Raw genomic sequence first — 24,516 nt, 5'->3', positions numbered from 1 at the left:
ACGAGCGGCATGGTCAGACAGAGGATCGTACGGCGGAAGCTTCTACTGTCACTTTAGAGATATGCTCGGTCCGTTAAGGTACTGTGTCAAGGACACTTTACTGACATGTCTCTTCAGGGAAAGCTTGGGATAGCGTGCCCACTTTAAGAAGCGTGCACACACGCTACAGGAGCCCTATATAATGGGGGGGGGGGGTCCAGATATCTGTGGAGGCATGATTTTTTCGCGATTTCTACTATTGCGCTAAGTGCTCTTTGCTTCTTGCTTCGCCGAAGACTGACTTGAGTGTCGGAGGGCCATCGCCGGGGACCCTTCACTAGCTCGGCACTAACGCTTCTTGTGTTGCAGGCAGGAATAAGGTCTGTCGGAGGTCAGCGAGAGCGCCACGCCCCCAGCATCCGTCTCTTCGACTTTTGGACAGGATCAATAAGTAATGAGTGACATCTAGTAAGACATCATTGCTACCCAAATGACGAGAAAGTCGAGATCCGACCTAACATGTCCATGGCTATTATCTTGTATGACTTGGTCCCTCAATTTTTGATATCTAGATTGATCAATGAGACATAGACCATGTCATCCTCTTATCAAACTTTTGTGTTTCTTGATCTCTAAGTAGACACACTCAATTAAATAAGCTCAATATCTCATATTGACTCATTTGCGCATGTTCATGCTTTCTTGTGTCCTACTAATCAAGGGGCCCACAGATATCGCTTCCGTCATATGGAAGGGATAGATCACATCTACATCACTCACATTCCTCCGCATAATTCATTACATATCCAGTGATCGACTTTATTATCCACCTTGTTACAGGTGACGTTTGCTGATACCAAAGTACATAACTCCTTATGTAGGGAACTGTAGTGACTTCAGGTCTAAGGACTATTCATACCAATAGTCACATGAAACTATTTATGCCGCTCATATAACGATCCATGAAATATTCTCATAACGGGTCATTCAATATATATTCTCTAATATATACCCATGTGACAACCTGATATCTCATATCCATGACTTGTGAGATCAAGTCATTCGTTGACCTACATGTTAGTCTCAATGCATTAATATTATCCTTGTATATTAATGCTTGATTAGGAATAGTTAAGAGTAGTGTTACATGTATATCTACAATATTTCACTATCAATTCAACTAATTGATATGCTGTAGATAAGAACCTACTATCCAAGGACATTATTATACTTATTTAATCAGCACTGAACTGAAATAAATATAATAACCAACTTTGCCTTTTATTAATAATAAAATATGATACAAAATGAGCCCTTTACAATCATCTCATAATTAGTACTAGGGATAATACTAACCAATTAAATATATATTAATTCATTAATAATACATTTCTTTATGCATTTAATTAATTAACAAATATATTTAATTAAATTTTAAACATGTATCATACTCTTCATGCATGGTTTCATGTTTTTTTTACAATACTTCGTCAATAGCACTATTCATCTCTTTTTTTTTCCTTTTGAATCGATTAAGATTTTATTCAATCGATTTAATTGAATGAATTCATTAATCGATTAAAATAAATTCAATCGATTGATGAGTCAATTAAGTATATGAATCATTGTATCATGAAATTAATCGATTCAATTTTCTTATCAATAGATTTAAATAAATGAATCGATTGAGTAATCAATTAAAATAGGGGAAAAAAACTGTGCCGTCAAATTAACACTGTTCATCTTCTATCTAGTGACAAACGCGAGGCTTCACTCGATTGACTTTCATCGGTATTTAAACCTGGTCGCCAGAGCTCCTCTGCTGCGACTCTATGCCGCCGAGAACTACACAATTTCCATGTATCCGGGTGGAAATCGCGACTTTGGGATGTCGATTCTTGCAGAGATTGAGTGAAATCACAACGTCACAATTTCTCAGTTCCGCCATTGAAATTCATACTTTCAAAAAACGCTCTGATACCATTGTTGTTCCTAATAGCATGAAACAAACAGGAAATGAAACATGTAACATCTCATAGTGATCTCTCGAGAAGAAATCGAAGAAGCCACTGGATGTCGCTGTTGTCGGAAGTGCGATCACGGATGAACCGGAAAGCTCTTCAAGTTTCACGAGCCAAATCCCTTTCCTCTCGGATGTTCTCCTTTGTCCACTGTCGCTTTCGCTACGTGCACTCTAATCACCGTGATTTTCTTCTATCTTTGATTGTTCTTGGACGCCAGTATAAATAGGAAGCAAGCATCGGTTATAAACCGATGTTTTGATGGCATTCAATGGAGGAAGATGAAGGTGAATTGACACCCCTTCATCTTCCTAACGTTGCAACTGATGCAATGTCTAACACCCCGCCTATTTTGATTGAATTGTAAATCGTTTGATTGGATTGAACTTGTAACTCGAAATAGAGTTCCTTTTAACTCGGTTTGTCCTTCACTTGTTCGGGTTCCTCCTCTCCTTCCTTCAGAACGGCGGTCAAGGTAGGTCCTCCGGTGTGTTCGTTGCCTGCTACGAATTGAAGCATGTAAGTTGGGAGTCGACGTTGCTGGTGTGATCCATCCGACCATTAAGTTAGTGACGTCGAGATAAGAGGGAAGGCTCGTGTGTGTGCGTAAGAGAGCGTAAGAATTTGAAGAAGACGGAGAAGATTAGCCTTTGCGTGAGAGGAGAAAAAAATCATACCTTCATTTACCTTCGCAAAATCTTATATAGTCATAGAGATGGAAGGTCCACATAAGTTACCATGCAAGTCCTAGGTAGGTCACGTGGACGAGCAAAGTGTCTCTTGCTAGCCAACTGTATAAGAAAGACATTACATTGAGGGCACAATTGTTGGACCGTACTCTTGACGTTGTCTGATTTTTAGCTCGATGTTGATTTCAAGGTAAGCAACCTTGCTAAGGTCGATTTTGTGTCAAAGATTGTTAGAGGTTGAAGTTAGAAAGAAATAGCTCAATCAAGATTTCTCATTATCCGCGAACCACTGTGGCCGTACAAGTAAAGTGTTGGTGCGGGAAGCATCCGACGATCGAACTCAAGTTTTGATAATGGCAAAGGGATTCAAAGTTAAGTTTAATTGTTAGCAAGTCCTAGCTATGGTTAGGCAAGGGAAAAACCTTAGGGGATGGTAACCCTAGGTCATAGGGGGTGGTAACCCTATGCGGAAAGTCTTTACGGGTCGGGTGCTTCAGGCGAAAGTCCTAGGGGGTGGTAACCCTAGGTGGAAAGACCTGGTGTCGCGAACCAGGTGGAAGACTGGATGGGTCGGGAAGCGGGCGTCCAGTAGAAAGTCCGGAGGCAACGAGCGCCGAGAAAAGTCCAGTCGATCTGGAGGATCGCACTGGCAACAGGTAAATCTCCTGAGTGGAGTAAGTGATGACGCGTTCCCCTTAGAGGAAACAGTAGGCGTCGGGTCGACCTAGGATTTTCGGTCGGAAACCCGAAGTCAGACCCGAACAGTCTGAAGGCTATCGGTTTATTCGTTTATATATTCCATTGTATTCTAACTCTGTTTTGCAGGTAATTAACATTTTTCATGCAGAGTTAGAAGTGACCGGGATCGGTCGACCGAACCGTGGGATCAGTCGACCGATCCCACAAATCAACAGATCAGATCTCCAGAGGTTGGACCGGGCTCGACTAGGGGATCGGTCGACCGAACCTTGGGATCGGTCGACCGATCCACGTCGGATCAAACTTGATCCTGAAGCTTGGGGATCTGGATCAGACTTTGCAGAGCTATAAAAGGAGGCCTCGAGGTGCAGCTTGAAAACACAACTCTCGAACACAAGATCTCATGTGCTCAGTGTGATGCTCCATACGCTTCAACAACGCCCTGCTGCTCCGACAATCAGCAACCACTCTTAATATATTGTATTTTGTTGGTATAATCTTTCTTTTTTAAGCTCATACTTGTTCTCATCTACTTGTAAAGATTTGCGCTATATAGTTGTTGCCCACCGAAAGTGGTCAATGACCGCGGGCCTTCGAGTAGGAGTCGAGATAGGCTCCGAACGAAGTAACTTCTCGTGTCTTCTGTGTTTGTGTTATTTCTTTTCCGCTGCATTTACTTTTACGATTCCGAAATCGATTGTTAAAGCCATGAACGCTATTCACCCCCCCCCTCTAGCGCTTTCGATCCAACAATTGGTATCAGAGCAAGGTAGCTTTGATCTGGTGCAACCACCAATCAAGCATCTTTCGTGACATTTTTTGGTTTTAGGAGTCGATTGGAATCGGTACTCTTACCATTTTCTAATTTATTTTTTGTAATTAGATTTCTTACTCGAGGTTGGTGCAACACCACCCGAGTTCATGTTCTATTTTTTTATACTTCCCGCACTACTAATCCAGGACCAAGTCCTGGAATTTTCTTGTTGTTTATTTTCTTCATAGTTGATCTAAAATGGCCCTTCAAGAAGGCTACAGTACAGCTCGCCCCCCCCCACTATTCACCGGAGACGACTTCGGGTACTGGAAGGGTCGGATGGAGGCATATCTCCAGACTCATTTTGAAGTCTGGATAATTGTCAAAACTAGACTCCAACTACCAACTGATAGCGCCAACAAGCCACTACCATACAAGGACTGGGACGCATCTCTGATTAAGAAGGTGGAAACTAATGCCAAGGCGACCTACACCCTCCAGTGTGGCCTATCAAAAGAAGAACTTAACCGGGTCGGCCCCTTCAATAGTGCCAAGGAGCTGTGGGAGAAGCTCATTGAACTTCATGAAGGAACGTCCGACACCAAAGTAAGTAAAAGAGACCTAATCTTCAATAAATTATTTAATATCAAACTGCAGGAAGGTGAGACGGCTGCCCAACTCCACGCCCGGATTCAAGATTTGCTCAACGGTCTTCATGCAATTGGACAAAAGGTAGATAACCAGGACATCATAAGGTACTCCTTAAACGCCTTTCCGAGGAACACCTTGTGGGCATCCATGGTAGATGCCTACAAGGTTTCTAGGGACCTATCTACCATTAAATTAGAAACACTTTTTGCAGAATTCGAACTTCATGAACAGATTAATGCACGCCCGACCGAGAAAGGGTTGTCTTTGGTTGCAGGAACAGGGAGAATGCGCGAATCAAAGATAAAGCGCAGAACCGAACCAGAGTCAGAAGAAGAACCAGATTCAGACGATGAAGACGATGAACTAACAGCTGAACTCATCAATCTTGTAAAGAAATTGTACAAGAAGAAGAAGGGGTTCAACAAGAAGGACCTCAAGAAGGCAGTTCAGTCCAAGGAAGTTCAATCAAAGGTGAAGTTTGAGGTAACATGCTACGGATGTAATCAGAAGGGACACATCAAGGCGAACTGCCCAAATCAGAAAGATCCGAAGAAATTAAGGAAGAAAAAGGCCCTAAAAGCGACATGGGACGAATCTTCAGAAGAGGATACCGACGACGAGCTCGAACAGACGAGCCTTCTTGCACTGATGGCCCGGGACCAGATCGACGTGTCCGAGAGCGAGTCGGAAGAAGAATCAGAAAGAAGCCACGGATCCGCATCCGTTTCCAAAGGGCCCGATCCCACTGTAAGTATCCCTCGACTAAACAATCTAATCAATTACCTGTTACGAAAATTAGCTAAGTCTAATCTTAGAATTAAGTCACTTCTAAAGGAAGTAGTTGTTCTTAAAGAAGTGACTAACTCCGAATCTTTGACTGAACCAGTTCAGACTGGAAACTCGACTCAAGTCCAAAAACTTGAGGAAGAGAATTCCAGCCTGAAAACTCAGGTCAAGGATCTGGAGAAAATATTAGAACAATTCTCTTTGGGTTCTAAGAACCTTGATCTGATTCTTGGGACACAAAGGACAATCTACAATAGAACTTGACTAGGATTCAAACCAAAAAAGAAATATAAATCATATTTGTCAATTATAAATAGACAAAATAATAAATCAGTCCAAGCATGGGTACCCAAGTCCAACCTGGTTAATCAAGTTGGACTTGGTTAATATTGGGTCCCTAAGGATCAAATACATTACCTCGATAGACCATATCGAGGCTATGATCCAGGGGGAGCTAGAAGAAAAACAATAAAAATAAAATTGAATTAAAATTCAAATTAAATAAGATTAAAATTCAATTTAAATTAAAATTCAAATTAAATCAAATTAAACTAAGATCCAAATTAAATCAAATTCAAATTAAAATTCAAAGGAAGACTCCAGAATAGCTGGCACCTCCTAACTTAATCCACCCGATAAGGGTAACCAAGAGTAGACTACCCGGCAGGGTAATTAAGATTAGAGTAAAGTGGGCAAGCTTTCACTTGACCCATGGTACTGGTGAAGTATTGGATGATAGTACGTTGGGGAAGCTTAGTCATCGCATGTCTAGGAAGATATGGCTTCGACCTAGTGCGTTTGGCTAAGTGAAACTAACCGAAGCTACCCTCTATGGATCCTAACCAGTTAGACCAAGATTTTGTATTAAGTTCAATGGGTGGGACTATTTGGAAAACCTCGAAGGCATGGTTACTTTAATGATGTCCTTGTGACTCACCATAGCCCAGAAGTTTATCCAAAGAACGCATTTTTGTTGACCCAAAAGCTCAACCTGAATCTAACACAAAGTTAAACCAAAACCCTAAATTTGAATCTAATTCATCTCATAAAAATTATAGGATTCCCTGATTGAAAATTTAGATCGAGTGAGATGACTAAGGAATTAAAAATTAATTCAAACTCACAATTATCTCAAAATTAAATTCGTAATTAAAATTAATTCAATTTCAAAGTAAATTCGTAATTAAAATCAAGTAACTTAAAATATTTTTTCAAAATTTTAATTAACTTAAAATATTTTTCAAAATTCAATTAACTTAAAATATTTTTCAAAATTCAATTAACTTAAACTTAAAATATTTTTCAAAATTCAATTAACTTAAAATATTTTTCAAAATTCAATTAACTTAAAATATTTTTCAAAACTCAATTAACTTAAAATATTTTTCAAAATTCAATTAACTTAAAATATTTTTCAAAATTCAATTAACTTAAAATATTTTTCAAAATTCAATTAACTCAAAATATCTTTCAAAATTCAATTAACTTAAAATATTTTTCAAAATTCAATTAACTTAAAATATTTTTCAAAATTTAATTAACTTAAAATATTTTTTTTCAAAATTAATTAACTTAAAATATCTTTCAAAATTTAATTAACTTAAAATATTTTTCAAAATTTTAATTAACTTAAAATATTTTTTTTAAAATTAAAATATCTTTCAAAACTTAATTAACTTAAAACCTTTAATATTAATGTCTTCATTATTCAAACCATCTAACAATCCCCCATAGGATTAACTGATAATTAACCTAGATTGGGTAAGATTGAAAATTAGGGAGTTTACCTCAATTAAACTGTCTTTTGATTAAAGAGGAAAAATTCAATTCAACTACTTTATGTGTAGGAATTAGATCAATGGATACTGGACAGTGGATGCTCCAGACATATGACTGGAGATAGGTTGAAATTTACTAAGCTCAAACTAAAGAACCTAGGGTTGGTTGCATTCGGCAACGACAGTAAACTTAAGGTAATCGGAAAAGGTAATATTGAACTTAACTCCGATTTTATTATTCAAAAAGTTTTATTAGTTGAAAATTTCAATTTTAATTTATTAAGTATAAGTCAATTATGCGATACTGGTTACTCAGTTAATTTCACCAAGTCCGAATGTATAGTCAAACATATTGATAATCCAAAATTCATACTTAAGGGCACTAGGAAAGATAATGTCTATACCATTTATCTACCAACACCCTCAATGAAGTGTTTTCTAACACAACAAGAGGAATTGAGTTGTGGCACGGGAGATTGGGTCACACTCACACTAGACTCATTTCAAAAATGAGTCAAAATGGACTAGTTAGAGGGTTTCCCAAATTAAAAGTTATTGAAAACTCAATCTGTAATGCTTGTCAACAAGGAAAACAAACTAAATCAACCCACAAGTCAACAAATCTAGTTAGAACTACTTGTTTACTTGAGCTCCTTCACCTAGACCTATTTGAATCACATGGAGCCAAGTCACTAAGCAAGAACCAGTATTGCTTAGTTATAATTGATGACTTCTCCAGGTTCACCTGGGTAAAATTTCTAAAAACAAAAGATGAAACCTTTGAAGTGTTTAGTAATTTTTGCAAATTAACAGAAAATGAAAAAGATACTAAAATTAAAAGAATAAGAAGTAATCATGGAGGGGAATTTGAAAATCATAAATTCACCCAATTCTGTAAAATCAATGGGTATAAACATGAATACTCATGCCCTAGAACCCCTCAACAGAACGGTCTAGTGGAACGAAAAAATAGAACCCTACAAGAAGCCGCTAGAACCATGCTAAACGAATATAATCTAAACCATCAATTTTAGGCTGAAGCAATAAATACGGCAAACTATATTCAAAATCGAATTCTAATTAACAAACTTCATAATAAAACCCCATATGAAATATATTATAATAAAATTCCCAACTTAAACTATTTAAAAGTATTTGGATGTAAAGTTCACATTTTAAACACTAAAGACTACTTAGGAAAATTTACACTCAAATCAAACCAAGGAATCTTTTTAGGGTACTCTACAACCAGTAGGGCCTATAGAGTCTATAATCAAAATACCCTAAAAGTTGAAGAAACAACTAATGTAATATTTGATGAAGAAGATAATCTACCTAATATAGATCAAAATGTTGACATTAACCCAAGAAACAAAGAAGATGATGAAATCGAACCTGAACCTATCGAATCTGAAGAACAAATCACTAACTCAAATGGTATACGACCAACAAGAACAAGCACAAATCACTCATCTGACCAAATTTTGGGTGACCCAACTTTAGGAGTCAGAACTAGGTCATCTTATAGAAACCAGAGCCAAATAGCCCTGATTTCAAAAATCGAACCCAAAACCATAAAAGAAGCCCTACCATACCCAGATTGGACTCTAGCAATACAAGAAGAATTGACCCAATTTGAAAGAAATCAGGTCTGGGAATTAGTGCCTAAACTCGTTAATAAATCCATAATTGACACTAAATGGGTTTTTAGAAACAAATTAAATGATCAAGATGAAATAGTTAGAAACAAAGCTAGGTTAGTAGCTAAAGGATTCAGTCAAGTAGAAGGGTTAGACTATGATGAGACCTATGCCCCTGTAGCAAGACTTGAATCCATTAGGATGTTGCTGGCCTATGCAGCACACAAGGGATTCAAGCTATTTCAAATGGACGTAAAATCCACATTTTTAAACGGATTTATTAAAGAAGAAGTATATGTAGGTCAACCCCTAGTATTTGAGGACATAGAACAACAAAATTATATCTTCAGACTAAAAAAGGCCCTATACGGACTAAAACAAGCACCTAGGGCTTGGTATTAACATCTGTCTAATTATCTAACATCAAAAGGGTTTAAACAAGGTCAAATAGATCCAACCCTTTTCGTAAAAACCTTAGAAAATGACATTTTCATAGACCAAATTTACGTCGACGATATTATTTTCGGTTCATCAAACTCTAAATTTCTAAAAGAATTCACCAAACTAATGGAAAATGAATTCAAAATGAGTCTGGTAGGAGAACTTAATTTCTTCTTAGGTTTACAGATTAAGCAAACTAAAGATGGAATTTATATTTATTAAACTAAATATGCTAAGGAATTAGTTAGAAAATTTGGCATGGAGAACTTAAAAACAATTAATACACCAATGGCTACAAATTCTAAAATTGACTCAGACTTAGATGGTAAACCAGTAGATTTGAAATACTATCGAAATGCGATAGGAAGTCTACTGTACCTAACTGCAAGTCGACCAGATATTATTTTCGCAGTAGGTATGTGTGCACGATACCAATCTTGTGCAAAAGAGTCTCACTTAACCCTTGTCAAAAGAATCCTTAGGTATGTTAAGGGAACCCTAAATGTAGGACTATGGTACCCTAGATCTGGCACCCTTGACCTAACCGGCTACTTTGACTCAGACTATGCCAGATGCAAGCTAGATAGAAAAAAACACAATTGGTAGCTGTCAATTTCTAGGACAATGTCTAGTAAGTTGGTCAAGTGGAAAGCAACACTGTGCTGCTTTATCTACCACTGAAGCTGAATATATAGCCTTAGGTGAATGCACATCTCAGTTGCTATGGATGATGCATACCCTTAAAGACTATCAACTGGAGTATCATAAAATAAAAATCTCAATTGATAATATAAGCTCAATAAATCTAACAAAAAACCCAATTCATCACTCAAGGACTAAACATATAGAAGTGAAGCACCATTTTGTAAGGGATCACGTAGCTAAGGGTGATATTGAACTCAACTATGTTGAGTCAAAATCAAACCTAGCTGACATCTTCACAAAACCCTTACCTAAACTTGAGTTCAGCTCACTTAGAAGACAAATAGGAATGTGTTGGGTAGAGTAGGTAGTGAGTTTCAAATCAGTTTCCTAGCTTCACTGTTCTACTTGTTTTCAAAATAAGGTTTTAAACATTCTAGGAAAATATTGTTTTTAAAATTTCAATTTTACTAGATTTTCAAAATATGGAATTAGCTTAGGCTCTACCCTAGAAAACTTGCTCCCCTAAGTTTCAGTCAGAGCATCTCACAAACACCTAGGCTTACCTTACTTGTGTTTGAAAAACATAGAACGACGTGAGATGCATAGGGTACAGCCTGGACTCAAGAATGCTTATATCTGTGCATCAATATGAGTTTGGGCGTTAAACACCAAGTCAACAGTAATCAAGTTAAGTCTTCCAGCACTAGTCAAATCTAACTGGATCTATTGACTTAACTTGACTAACCAAGTGAAAGTTGTTGCCCTCCAGATAATCAGCTAGTAGCTAAATGATTAGACCTGTAGCCGCAAATCAACGTGCTTGATATTTAAACCGTTTTTGAATTTACTCAGGCATGAACTTTAGGGCTCTGATACCTCTCTAAAGTAAATTGGATAATCTCATGCTTGGACTTAAGGACCAACTGAATTTGAATGAATAACCTTACTTAAATTTTTATAAGTCTAACTACTCCCTCTTTCCAACTTTAGCTATATTTTTATATTAAAACATCTTATCAAATTTATAATATCCTTTTAGGATCCTTCAAAATTCAATATTTACAACTAAAGTATTTGTAAAATGCTTAGCTACGTGATCTCTATAGCTGTCTACCAATATTTTAGCAAATACTTTTAAACTTAGTATATCTTATTTCAAATATATCAAATTTCTCAAATTTTCAAAGCAAAAATCATCTTTAAAATTTTATTCAAAATTGAGCTAAGTAAACTCTATTTTTCACTTAGCAAAAATAATCCCCAAACTATCTCTCTGATTATCAAATCTTTTTGAAAAGTTGGTATTTTCTCAAACATATTTTTTGATAAATGGCAAAGGGGGAGAATAGGAAAAATGCAAAGAAAATTTAAAAGAAAATTTAAAGACTGTTCAAAGAAAATTTTTTGTTAAGGGGGAGGTTCAATTAAGGGGGAGCTTTAATGTACTTACGTTTTATTTATGCGTATCCTTATTGCATTTTTTTCTTAACTTTAAATTTCAGTTGCCATAATCAAAAAGGGGGAGATTGTTGGTGCGGGAAGCATCCGACGATCGAACTCAAGTTTTGATAATGGTAAAGGGATTCAAAGTTAAGTTTAATTGTTAGCTAATGTGTGTCCTAGCTGTGGTTAGGCAAGGGAAAAACCCCTAGGGGGTGGTAACCCTAGGTCATAGGGGGTGGTAACCCTATGCGAAAAGTCTTGGTGGGTCGGGTGCTTCAGGCGAAAGTCTTAGGGGCTGGTAACCCTAGGTGGAAAGACCTGGTGTCGCGAACCAGGTGGAAGACTGGACGGGTCGGGAAGCGGGCGTCCAGTAGAAAGTCCGGAGGCAACGAGCGCCGAGAAAAGTCCAGTCGATCTGGAGGATCGCACTGGCAACAGGTAAATCTCTTGAGTGGAGTAGGTGAGGACGCGTTCCCCTTAGAGGAAACAGTAGGCGTCAGGTCGACCTAGGGTTTTCGGTCGGAAACCCGAAGTCAGACCCGGACAGTCTGAAGGCTATCAGTTTATTCGTTTATATATTCCATTGTGTTCTAACTCTGTTTTGCAGGTAATTAACATTTTTCATGCAGAGTTAGAAGTGACCGGGATCGGTCGACCGAACCGTGGGATCAGTCAACCGAACCCACAAATCAACAGATCAGATCTCCAGAGGTTGGACTGGGCTCGACTAGGGGATCGGTCGACCGAACCTAGGTTGGGTGTCGACTGGATCAGGCTGACTGGGCTGAGTCAGAAGAGCTTATCGGTCGACCGAACCTTTTATCAGTCGACCGAACCTCGGATGCAATTTGACCGGATCGAAGCGGAGCGAGAAGATCGGGCAGATCAGATAGGAGGGATCGCCTGATCGGTCGACCGAACCTTGGGATCGGTCGACCGATCCGCGTCGGGTCAAACTTGATCCCGAAGCTTGGGGATCTGGATCAGACTTTGTAGAGCTATAAAAGGAGGCCTCGAGGTGCAGCTTGAGAACACAACTCTCGAACAGAAGATCTCCTGTGCTCTAGTGTGCTGCTCCATACGCTTCAACAACGCCCTGCTGCTCCGACAATCAGCAACCACTCTTAATATATTGTATTTTGTCGGTATAATCTTTCTTTTTTAAGCTCATACTTGTTCTCATCTACTTGTAAAGATTTGCACTATATAGTTGTTGCCCACCGAAAGCGGTCAACGACCGCGGACCTTCGAGTAGGAGTCGAGATAGGCTCCGAACGAAATAACTTCTCGTGTCTTCTGTGTTTGTATTATTTCTTTTCCATTGCATTTACTTTTATGATTCCGAAATCGATTGTGAAAGCCACGAGCACTATTCACCCTCCCTATAGCGCTTTCGATCTAACATAAAGGAAGTCGAGTGATAGGGCCATGTTATCATGAGATACGTCAGCCAGCGTATAGGCCCAGATAGGACGATGACCCCATTAGATTTACCCGAGCTCCATGCATCACCAACTTTTCAAATTGAGGTAGATCTGTAATCATCTAAGTCGCTAGCAAGCTGATTTCAATATATTATACATTTGCCCATCACAAAAATAAGTAACAAGGCTCTTTCATCGAAACTCAAGCTGTCTACTAACTCATAAGCCTTCAAATTAAATAACATTCTCCATGCTCGTGCCAATATATCTTTACTAAGCCACTATCCAGACAATGTTTCAACAAGTTAGCAAGTAAACTCAACGTCAGAGATCTCCCATTGAATTTGTCGGAAAATAAAAGAGATAAAACAAAATTATCAAAATTGCCCAGATCAAATTACCAAATCAAATCATATTAGTATTTAGATTATTCAAATAATTCTGTTATAATTATTCTCAGAATTATTCTTAGAATAATTCTGTTATTAATTAATTAATTAATTAATAAAATACTTTTTAAATATTATATATCTTATTATCCTTAGGACAAATATCAATAAATAATAAATTTTATTACTCTAATATTATTTCTTAATTTCTTATTCTTATTCATTAGATTTCTTAATTTCTTATTCTTATTCTTATTCTTACAGCTCCATCCATTACCAACTTTTCAAATTGAGGTAGATCTGTAACTCGAAGTCGCTAGCAAGCCGACTTCAATATATTATACATTTGACCATCACAAAAATAATTAACAAAGCTCTTTCATCGAAACTCAAGCTGCCTACTAACTCATTAATCCTCCAAATTAAATAACATTCTCCAAGCTCGTGCCAAGATATCGAGGAAGCTCATATTTTAACATTTTCCGGTAAAGTATTACACAAGCTACTGAAGTCAAACTACAGATTGTAATTATCTTATTTATTTCCTCCACCACGCCTGATGCAATCAATTATTAACTACTTCAAAATTATCACGAGGAACTCCGTTCGTAACTGATCCGAAAAACAGGAAGCTACTTCCTCACCTAAATTCAAAATATTTGATTTAATAATAAAAAACTTAACTAAAATAATTCTGATGCAAATAATGCAGCAAATCTTATTAATTTATTGAATTGTTTAGTCAGGTTCACTGTACGCTATGGCATTTTAGCTGTCAATGGGTGAGCCATTGACCTTCCAACACATCTCCATATATTCACCCTGCCTCCCCTTCTTCCTCTCCATCATGCTCTGCTCTTCCTCTCCCCTTCTTCCCCTTTCCATTGCTCGGGCCCTCTGCTCTCTCTCCCTTCTTCGATCTTCCGACAGATAAAGAAAAGCCTGAAAGAATTTGAGTTCATCCGTCTGGCTTATCAAGTTCTTCTTCTCCTTGATCCTTAGATTTATACGTTCTAAAATCCTGGCAAGGATTTTACCTTTCTTATAGCGAAAGCTTTATAAAAGCCTCAAAATCATGTAAGTTGAGCCCTCCTTCTCCTTAGCTATCTTCTCCTAAAAAAAAAAAAAAAAAAAAAAAAATTATAGAAAAACAAAAATCCCAAAAAGAAAGAGACTATTTGTGCGTCGATTTCGGAGAGGCAATGGGGGAGCCAGCGACACCAAACCTGTCGGCGCCGGCGACACCCGGGACGCCCGGCGCGCCGCTGTTCAACTCGCTCCGAGTCGACTCGCAGTCCTACGATCGAAAGTCGATGCCGAGGTGCAACAGTTGCCTGCCGGCATCGTCGGGCACGTGCTTCACCGAGTTCCCAAAGCCCGACATCTCGCTCACCCGCAAGGTACGCACGTGACAGTAATTTTTCTTAAATCTTTCTTTCTCCTCTTGCTGCTTGGATTTAGCTCACGGATTTATGCTTGTACTTTAATTATTTATTTTATATTAAAAGTCACTAAAATTAATATTTTAATTATGGTCCTCGTAGCTTAATTGCCAGTAAGTACTTCGCATGTCGTAAAAGTTCTATAAATTATTTTTTAAAAATAATTTCTTAACTCATTCATTATTTAATATTTTTAATAGTATTTTTTGAAACTTTAGAGAACAAATACTTACTTTCTAGTAGGGGTGTTAATTTGAATGGTTCGAATCGGGTTCGATCGAGATGAGTTTTATTTTTTTAATCCAATCGGAATTTGATCCGAATCCGAGTCTAATCCAAAACACCTCAATCCGACTCTGAACTTGATCAATCCGAATTCGACCCATATAACTTGAAAATCCTATTCAAAACGATTTTTTTGGACTATTTTCCCTATAATTTCTTCACTTTTATCTCAATATTCCATCATTATCATACGAACATGATATTAATATACATAAAAATATCTAAAATTTTAAAATAAAATTTGATTTAATCCCAAAAATATTCACAAAATTTTATATTTAAGTCAACCTGAGTCAACCCGAACCTGAACCAGACCCGACTCGAAACTTTTTTACCCTCCAATCCTTCAACCCGAATCCGAAAATGTTCAATCCGAATCTGATTTTTTTTAAGTTGACTTAAATTGGATTATCAAATCGGGTTCATTTTTGACACCCCTACTTTCTAGGAAATTTGCTCAAATTCCACTCTCGATACTAAACTATTCTTCTTCTCTATATCAGAAAATGTTTATTTCCACTTTTTTTTTATGTATTTTTTTTAATTCAACCCTTAATACATGTTAATTTGTCAATTGTCCGTATTAAAAAACAATCTAAAAAATATAATTTTTTTTTTAAATTCAGAATATTTAAATTAAAATTTAATATATTTTTTATTAAATTGAATCTGATTTAAATGGCTAAAATTTTTTAAAAAATTATATCTCTTTTTAAATTTTTTTACCTATAAAAAATAAATAATATTTAACTAAATTTGTGTTGATTATATTTTGTTAGAGTATGAGATTTAAATTATAGTTGGGAATTTTAAGACCATTTACCATTTTTTTTAGCTTCAAAATTTATCACCTGAATTAGCAATAAATGCCTTTTACTTTTTAATTTTCTCTTTATTTTATAAGCCATTCAATTAAAGTTAACTATTTTTATAATGTTATTTAATATTTTTTCCCTCACGCAAAGCGTGAGCATTTACCTAGTTATTTAATAGAAAGAGCAGGAGCATTTTTAGCTACTCTTATAAAATTAGATTTTATTTTTATATATCATTTTCTTTATATTTCCATTTTAGCCTTCAAATTTATCACTCATTGCCTCTGTAAAATCCTTTAAATCAAGGCAATAGAAGAATAGGATTTAAAAATTTGATTTTTTGCTCTCATAATGTATTTGCCATTAGACATTTGGATGAAATTCTACACATTAAAGAATTGATTTGATTGTTTGGTAAGATGAATGAAACTATATGAATGTTAATAAGTAGATAACAAATATTATCTTTTTTAAAAAAAAAATAAAAACTTGAAAGACTCGATGGCTAAACACTTCTAACTTTTGTTATCTTATTTTTATTAGAATTCTCAAAAGAATATTTATTTATTCAATATTGATTAGAGATAAATTATATATATGTTATATCAACTACGATTCATAAAGTAAAATAGAACACCTCAAATTAAGCCAAAATGATGTGGATGCTTTTCATTCATCAGCAACTTATTTTTTGTTGAACTAACTGAATTTATATTTCTTTTAGGCAACTTTAGAGCGATTTTCCTCCACAACTTCTATCTTTTTATGATTTATTTATTTATAAGATATCTATCTGCTCATATGCTACTTCCTGATATTGCACGTTTTCATTTTAATTAATCAGATAAAGCCTCCCCTTTCTCTCCTTGACAAATGTAGCCATGTAGGATAATATTAAAAATAACTGATAATATATTTTTTTTTAATCTAAAAAAATTAATAGAAAAAGTGTTCCATTCTTCTCTTCTCTTGCTAATGCCATGTTTCAATAGAATATTAATTAATTAATTAATTAAATTGCAGCTTGGAGCCGAATTCGTTGGGACATTCATCCTCATCTTCGGCGCCACCGCCGCGCCGATCGTGAACCAGAAATACAATGGCGCCGAGACGCTGATCGGCAACGCGGCTAGCGCCGGATTGGCAGTGATGATCGTCATCCTGTCGACAGGCCACATCTCCGGCGCCCACCTCAACCCCTCCCTCACCATCGCCTTCGCCCTGCTCCGCCACTTCCCCTGGGCCCACGTCCCCGCCTACATCGTCGCCCAGGTCTCCGCCTCCATCTGCGCCTCCTTCGCCCTCAAAGGCATCTTCCATCCCTTCCTCTCCGGCGGCGTCACCGTCCCCTCCGTCACCACTGCCCAAGCCTTCTTCATCGAGTTCGTCATCACCTTCAACCTCCTCTTCGTCGTCACCGCCGTCGCCACCGACACGCGCGCGGTAACTAATTAACTTTCCCCTTGCTCCACCTTCTCAATTGCATCGTTGACACATATATATAAGTATAGGTCGGCGAGTTGGCCGGAATTGCCGTCGGAGCCACCGTCATGCTCAACATCCTCGTAGCAGGGTGAGTCGATCAATCAATCAATCGATCAATCAATCGACGCTTAATGAATTAGTTAATTATGCGATGTTCGAATTGGTCTGCAGGCCGTCGAGCGGGGGATCCATGAATCCTGTTCGAACCCTGGGACCGGCAGTGGCGGCGGGCAATTACAAGCAGATATGGATATACCTGCTGGCGCCGACTGCCGGCGCGATCGCCGGAGCTACGGTGTACACGTTAGTGAAGCTGAAGGGAGAAGACGAGGCGATCCCGGCGCGGCGGAGCTTCCGTCGCTAGAGTGGTTTAAAAAAATCGATCCAATCGCGTTTGTTTGCTTAGTTAATAAATAATTAATATTCGGAGTTATGCAATCGGATTAATAATAATGCGGCCTTGACGGCGATGGATGAGACGCTAAGTCAACGCTCGTGATGTGGAACTCAGTGTCGTGGACGTTGATGTTAAACTAGTGGTTACTGTGTGTGATTGAGTAGGGGCGGGCGAATCATCGCTTCTGGTGTTTGATGTAGTCTGTGAATAAAGTGGGCGGCACTACGTTGTTCGCCCCAGGCCATAACATGATTTAATTAGTCTGCTTAATCTCCCTGTTTTTCTTATAATTAAGCATCCTTGTTATTGTGTTCTTCACTTTGTTTTTTAAGTGTGCTGAGTGCTGACCAGACTTGCAAACGAGGAACCAAGTTAGACCATAGTTTTAGCTATATATTTAAGATTATTTAGTAAGGTAACAGCTGAGTCTAGCATAAAATTGCATATACATATATTATAATTTATATTGATTTGAAGTTGGAGATTAATTTGAGTTTGACTAATTTACATATTATCAAATTTTTAATTTGAATTTATTTAAATATATTATATTTTTAAATATCTTTAATTGGTTAGTGACTTGGAAATTATTTTTTATTAGTTTTAAGAGTTTTCATGTTTATTAATAAGTGTGATGAATATGAAATTATTTATTTTAATATTTTCTCTCATTATTATTTCCCACCTGCTTCTTTCATTTTTGTCCTGCCACAATGCGTCTTTATCAGTTTCAGATACATAAGAATCGAGTGATAGAATTAACTGTTAGGATCGATATACCTGTTAGAAGGAGGGTAAATAGTATCTCGTCATGCGCTTGTGTTTACTTCGTCTTGATATACAGCAAAAAATACAATACAAACACAAACACCGCTAACTCTAGGGATTTATTTGGTATCCACCTCAAAAAGAGATGACTAGTCGAAGGATCCACACACTTACGCACCCTCCACTATGAAATCACTCCTTTACGATAACTACCGAAGGTGGAGAAGCCTTACAAGCTCACAATACAACACAAATACAAAGAGAAGTAGATACAAGGAAAATTTTACAAGATTTGTACACCAAACCCTAACCCCTAGCTTCTTCTTCTTGTTGTAACTCGCCTCTTGACCTGGACGTGCCTCCAAGAACCTTCAAGAATTGGTGTTGCAAGCTTAGAGAAGATCGCTGTGAATGTCGCAGAAGAGTCGCAGGAAAGAATGTAAAGTTCTGGCGAAGAAAACGCTCCCCAGGCTTTATACAGTGCTCACAATCAATCCAAATTAGTCTCAATCGATTGCCATGTCACATCTGCACAATCCCAACCGTCCATTGCTTGTTTCCTGCTCAACGGTCACTTCCCAATCGATCGACCGATCGATTGGGGCCATTTGAATCGATCGGCCGATCGATTCAAACCCATTCTGTGCTCTCGCGTCTGCGCGACAGCTTCTCCTCCCCAATCGATCGACCGATTAATTGGTAGATCCCAATCGATCGCCCGATCGATTGGGAAAGATTCTGTGCTTGCGAGTAATGCTTCCAATCGATCGGCCGATCGATTGGAGTTATCCCACACTCGCAGCACACTCCAATCGATCGACCGATTGATTGGACACTGGTTCAATCGATCGACCGATCGATTGGACACTGGTTCAATTGATCGACCGATCAATTGAACACCCTGAACTTGCCTCAAACTCAAGTTCAAGGTCCCAAACTCAACTCCCGGTCAACCATGACCTGTTGGGTATCCATGCCTAGTATTTGGCCAACACCCGATCGACCTCGAACTAGCCTTCTAGCTTCCTCCATCAGCCTTACGTCCCTCGGATATCTCCTATTCTTTACGTCTTGCCTTCAGGAGCTTCCTTCGGCCTCATCCTAGTTGTCGGATTATACACCACACTCGATCAACCTCGAACTAGCCTTCTAGCCTCCTCCATCAGCCTTGCGTCCCTCGGATATCTTCCATCCTTCACGTCTTGCCTTCAGGAGCTTCCTTCGGCCTCATCCTAGTTATCGAGTTCTCTTTGCCAAGTCACACTAGGACTTACCTTACCAAGACCATATGCTTGGATTTTCAACCATTGCCAAGATCACATTTGGACTTTCCCAATTGCCTGGCTCCTTAGCAGGACTTTCTCCCTTTGCCAAGATCACACTTGGACTTTTCAATTGTCTGATCTTACTTATCAGGACTTTCACCACCAAGTCTAGTCAACACTAACCTACTTGGATTTTCACTCTTGCCAACCTTCTTATTGGACTTACCATTGCCTAATCTCCAATTAGGACTTTCCCAGTCAAGTCTCTTGTCAACCTTGACCTACTTGACTTCTGTCTTGCCTAACCTCCAGTTAGGACTTTCCCAGATGCCTAAACTCCAGTTAGGACTTTCCCACTGCCTAACCTCCAGTTAGGACTTCACCACTGCCTAACCTCTAGTTAGGACTTCACCATTGCCTAATCTTCAGTTAGGACTTCACCACTGCCTAACCTCCAGTTAGGACTTCTCCACTGCCTAACCTCCAGTTAGGACTTCCAAACATCTAACCTCCAGTTAGGACTTACCCAGTCAAGTCTCCTGTCATCCCTGACTTACTTGACTTGTCTTCTTCTCAACCTGGTCAACTCTTTGACCATCTCCACAACCGGACGATTGCCCTAGCAATCTTCATATATTGTCAAACATCAAAATTCAAATCTCGACTCAAGCTTGACTCAACTCAAGGTTAGTCAAACTGATCAAACTTGACCTACGAAAATTGCCCCAACATTAACGAATTAATTCGATAATTTTTTTAACGGGCAGTTAATCTAAAAATATTGGATCGATGGACCATTCACTATGAGCGCTCTTGATTTATCTTAATGGCTACTAAAATTTTTTTATGAGGTTGGATCGATCATCTGTAGGATTAGTCGGACATAAGCTGGATATATGATACTAATAAAAAAAAATAAAATTATTCATAAATATTAATCACAAACATAACAACAACCAAACCTAGTCCCACTAAGTAGAGTTGGTTATATGGATCTCCTAGTATATCATCATCTATATTTAATAAATTTATCTTGTTTTATTATTGCTAATCAAGTCTATTTTGGTATTCCTCCTCCTTATTTGATATGTGTCTTTGTTATAATTTCATATCACTTAAATGAGACATTTATTAGTTATCTAAGTACATGCTCGTATCATCTTAAACGCATCTCTCGAAATTTTCCCTTAATAGATTTAATTCCGACTTTTTCTCTAATATTCTCATTTTTTTTCTGTCCATTCTCATATGCCCATACTACTAACTTAACATCCTTATTTCTACAACTCTCATCTTCTGTTTATGTACTTGAGTCATAGTCCAACATTCAACTCCATATAACATAACAGATCTAATTACAATTTTGTAGAATTTTCTTTTAAATTTTAGAACGACTTTATAGTTATATAAAATACTCAACGCTCTTCTTCATTTCAACTATCCAAATATTAATCACAAATAGTTTAGAATATTAATTTATTTATAAATATTAATGAGTGAATATATATGTGTTTAATTTTATTCAATTTCCTTTAATGGGTTGGTTAAACTTAATTGTTGATTTTAGTTGACTTTGTAAATGTTGAATAAAATAAACAAGCATTATTATTGGTGTAATCAGTCTTTAAGCATATGGCTTACATGTAGTTTTGAAAGGAAGTTCTGCATATACTTGTAAAAACAAAGAAAAGTTCCTCGTAGAATGAGGACAACTAGATACCTAGCAAAATGGAGATTTGCTATTGAAAATTTTTATTTGAGATTGAGTCGACTAAAACTTCATTTAATTGATAATTTTAAATTCAAATTATTGCAATCCTTTTATTGCTCGGAGATGTCGATAGTTATCATCAGGACTTAACTAATAAAACTTAAATAGTATGACACAAACACTAGTAGAACTGGTTGAGATCTCGATGAAACAGTCATGATCAAGTGAGCCATGCCAAAGTTTGATCCATGACAGTGGACTAATGACAGATTGTCGGATTGGGTCGACTGAATGAGGTAAAGATCAAGCAACAATTGTTGCAGATATAGTTTTGAAAATAGTGAACCAGCCAACATGAGCATGAAATACTTGAATGATATTGACCAATTTCACACTATAAATACCGAGCAAAGACGCATTGAAAAGTAACCCATCAAATACAACATACTTCGATTCTCAACTCTTCATAGTGATTCTTTCATTATTGTTTCATTTTCACAATGTTTATGTTGTTGTTTCTATATCTTTTGGCTTCTATTTCTAAAAATTTCCAAGGAAAAATATGTGAATTTTCATGGGGTGACTTTATGAGACCATAGGCCGCAGAATAGAAAATAAGACTTATAAATCATATGAATATTTGAGTCCTCTATATTGTCTTCTTTTCTTACTACTCTCATCTCTTATATTATACTAACTTAGTTCAATTGTGCTAACAAGTAAAAGATATCTCACATTTTCATTGTGTTTTAAATCTTGAAAGTACTTATTCTATCGTACAAATATCTTACAAGTATTAATTCTAATTTCACAGCTGTTGAGGGGGCTAAATAGATGCTTGCAAGTCGTTCATGTTCTCATCTATAATGAGTTAGAACACTAGGAATCCAAAATAATAAATCAAACAAGAATGCAAACATAGGAACATGAATCTTTTACCTGATTCAAAACTTTCAATTTCTACTCCATGACTTATGATCTTTCAGATGGACCACTCTTAAAATTATCTTTACCTTTCTTCTTCTCAAAAACCCTTTCAGATGTAGAGAAACACCTTAAAAGTTTATTCAGGTTGTAACAATATAAAAAAATACAAATGAATACAAAAGTATAAAGTAAATGAAAGATTACACAATGAAGACTTTTATTATCACGGTGCACACGATCTAGGCTTACCGTGACAGAGTAGAATATAGGCAAAAGTTAACTAAACTAATTAGATGCAAATACATACCTCAGAAGACAACTCTACCACTACTATGTATATATCTCAGCAAATAACCTAGAGGTCAAAACTCCAAAAACAAGCATTAAAGAAAATGCAAAGTAGATATAAAAGAGATGTGCATGATGTAAGATATCTTTGGGCAACTGGAAGGATGACACAGCAGCAACAACAATGATTGAAGACCTCTTCATGGATGAGATCATCTGCCACAATAATTTTTCGATCGATTAAATGTGTCACATCAGCCGATTAGAGTCTGTAAAAGGAGAAAGAGTTTGTGTTTAAGACACCACACAACCACAACCAAAGCAAGGGTTTTATTTTCTATTATTATTTTATATCTTGTAATTGAATTACGTAAGAAATTTCTCTACTTTCGACACCTTAATTAAGAGTATAAGGATGATAAACGGTGGACTTATAGACGTAGCAACCTTATAGGTTATGAATCAAGTAAATGTTGAAATAATTTAGGTATCTTATATTTTGATGTTTAGACAAAGGTTTAAGTTAGATTTATTGTTATATTTGATATGTATTATGAGTGTGTAGGATATAAGTACAACAAGGAAAGTCCAAGTATGATCTTGGCAAAGGAGAAAAGTCTAAGGACGAGTCTTGTCGGTGCAAGTCCAAGCATGTAGTTTTGGCAACGTAAGTCCAAGTGTGACTTGGCAATGTGTGAAGTCCCGGAGGCACGACCTCTTGGCAAAAGAAGACCCGACAACAATGACAAGGCCGATGGAAGCTCCAAAAGGCAAGACGTGAAAGATGGGGAGACATTCGAGGGACGCAAAGGCTGATGGAGGAGGCTAGAAGGCTAGGTCTAAGTTGGTCGGGCGAGGACGAGTGCTGAGAGATTGTACTCGGGGTAAAATCTAAAGTTTAGGGTTTACTGTAGCAGTACTGTAGCATTACTGTAGCAATATTGTAGCAATCGACTGATGTTTTCATCAGTCAACTGGTGGAGTCGATTGCACAGTCAACTGGGAGCGAACAGAATGCTTCTGTTCGCTCAGTCAGTGTGGAGCAGTCGACTGCTAGTTTTAGCAGTCCTCTGGTATTAAGCCGTTGGGATGTAATGGTCGAATTTCCACGAAGGACAGTCGACTACATGTTTTGGCAGTCGATTGGTAGGCGGGGTTTTCCAACCCGTGGCCTATATAACCAAGCATTGGAAGCTTGGTTGAAGTTGACGAAATTAGTGGTGGTTAACCCTAATTAGAGTCTCCTAGTGCCCAAGTGATCTAGCGTGTTTGCACAAGGTTGTGGCGAGGTTTCTCCACCCACAAGGAGCTACACGAGCTAGCCGGAGGTTTTCCGGGGAGTCATCCACCAACGAATGGGGATCGTCCACCTTACGGACAACTGTAGAGTAGGAGCTTCATCTCCGAACCACGTTACACAACGTATCATTGGGTTTGCTTATTGTTTATTATTTTCTAGGGTTAGCTTTCCTTTTGTTTGTTAGTATTTTTGTTTCCGCTGTGCACTAATAAGCGTAGGAAGTGACGATTTGGGTGAGACGCTATTCACCCCCTCTAGTGGACGTCAAGGTCCCAACAAGTGGTATCAGAGCTAGGTGAGCTCTTGTTGGACTAATCACCAAGAGAGCGGCTAGAGGAAAAAGATAGAGTCGGAGGGACCTCTCGGATGGGACATCCGAATCCCACCTCTATACGAGTGCGAGGACTTCGACTATTGGAGGAAGCGCATGGAGATGTGGTTCCAAATGAATTGGAACCAATGGATTGTGTTGGAGGAACCGTTTAAAGCTCCAA

At 37.6% G+C, this 24,516-nt stretch overlaps 1 protein-coding gene across 1 annotated transcript; it reads left to right on the top strand.

The window, feature by feature from the left end:
• Positions 1 to 14,136: 14,136 nt before the first annotated feature.
• Positions 14,137 to 18,050, top strand: LOC122056515 (probable aquaporin NIP5-1). The gene is made up of 4 exons (XM_042618494.1): positions 14,137 to 14,739; positions 16,905 to 17,324; positions 17,393 to 17,454; positions 17,538 to 18,050. The coding sequence occupies exons 1-4, from the start codon at positions 14,542 to 14,544 to the stop codon at positions 17,728 to 17,730; spliced, it is 873 nt and encodes a 290-aa protein (XP_042474428.1). The 5' UTR covers positions 14,137 to 14,541; the 3' UTR covers positions 17,731 to 18,050.
• The last annotated feature ends 6,466 nt before the right edge of the window (positions 18,051 to 24,516 follow it).

The sequence above is a fragment of the Zingiber officinale genome, chromosome 3B (assembly GCF_018446385.1).
Source record: "Zingiber officinale cultivar Zhangliang chromosome 3B, Zo_v1.1, whole genome shotgun sequence".
Classification (NCBI taxonomy): Eukaryota; Viridiplantae; Streptophyta; class Magnoliopsida; order Zingiberales; family Zingiberaceae; genus Zingiber; species Zingiber officinale.
The sequence above is the reverse complement of the archived record's forward strand: the minus strand, read 5'-3'. Positions and strand labels throughout refer to the sequence as shown.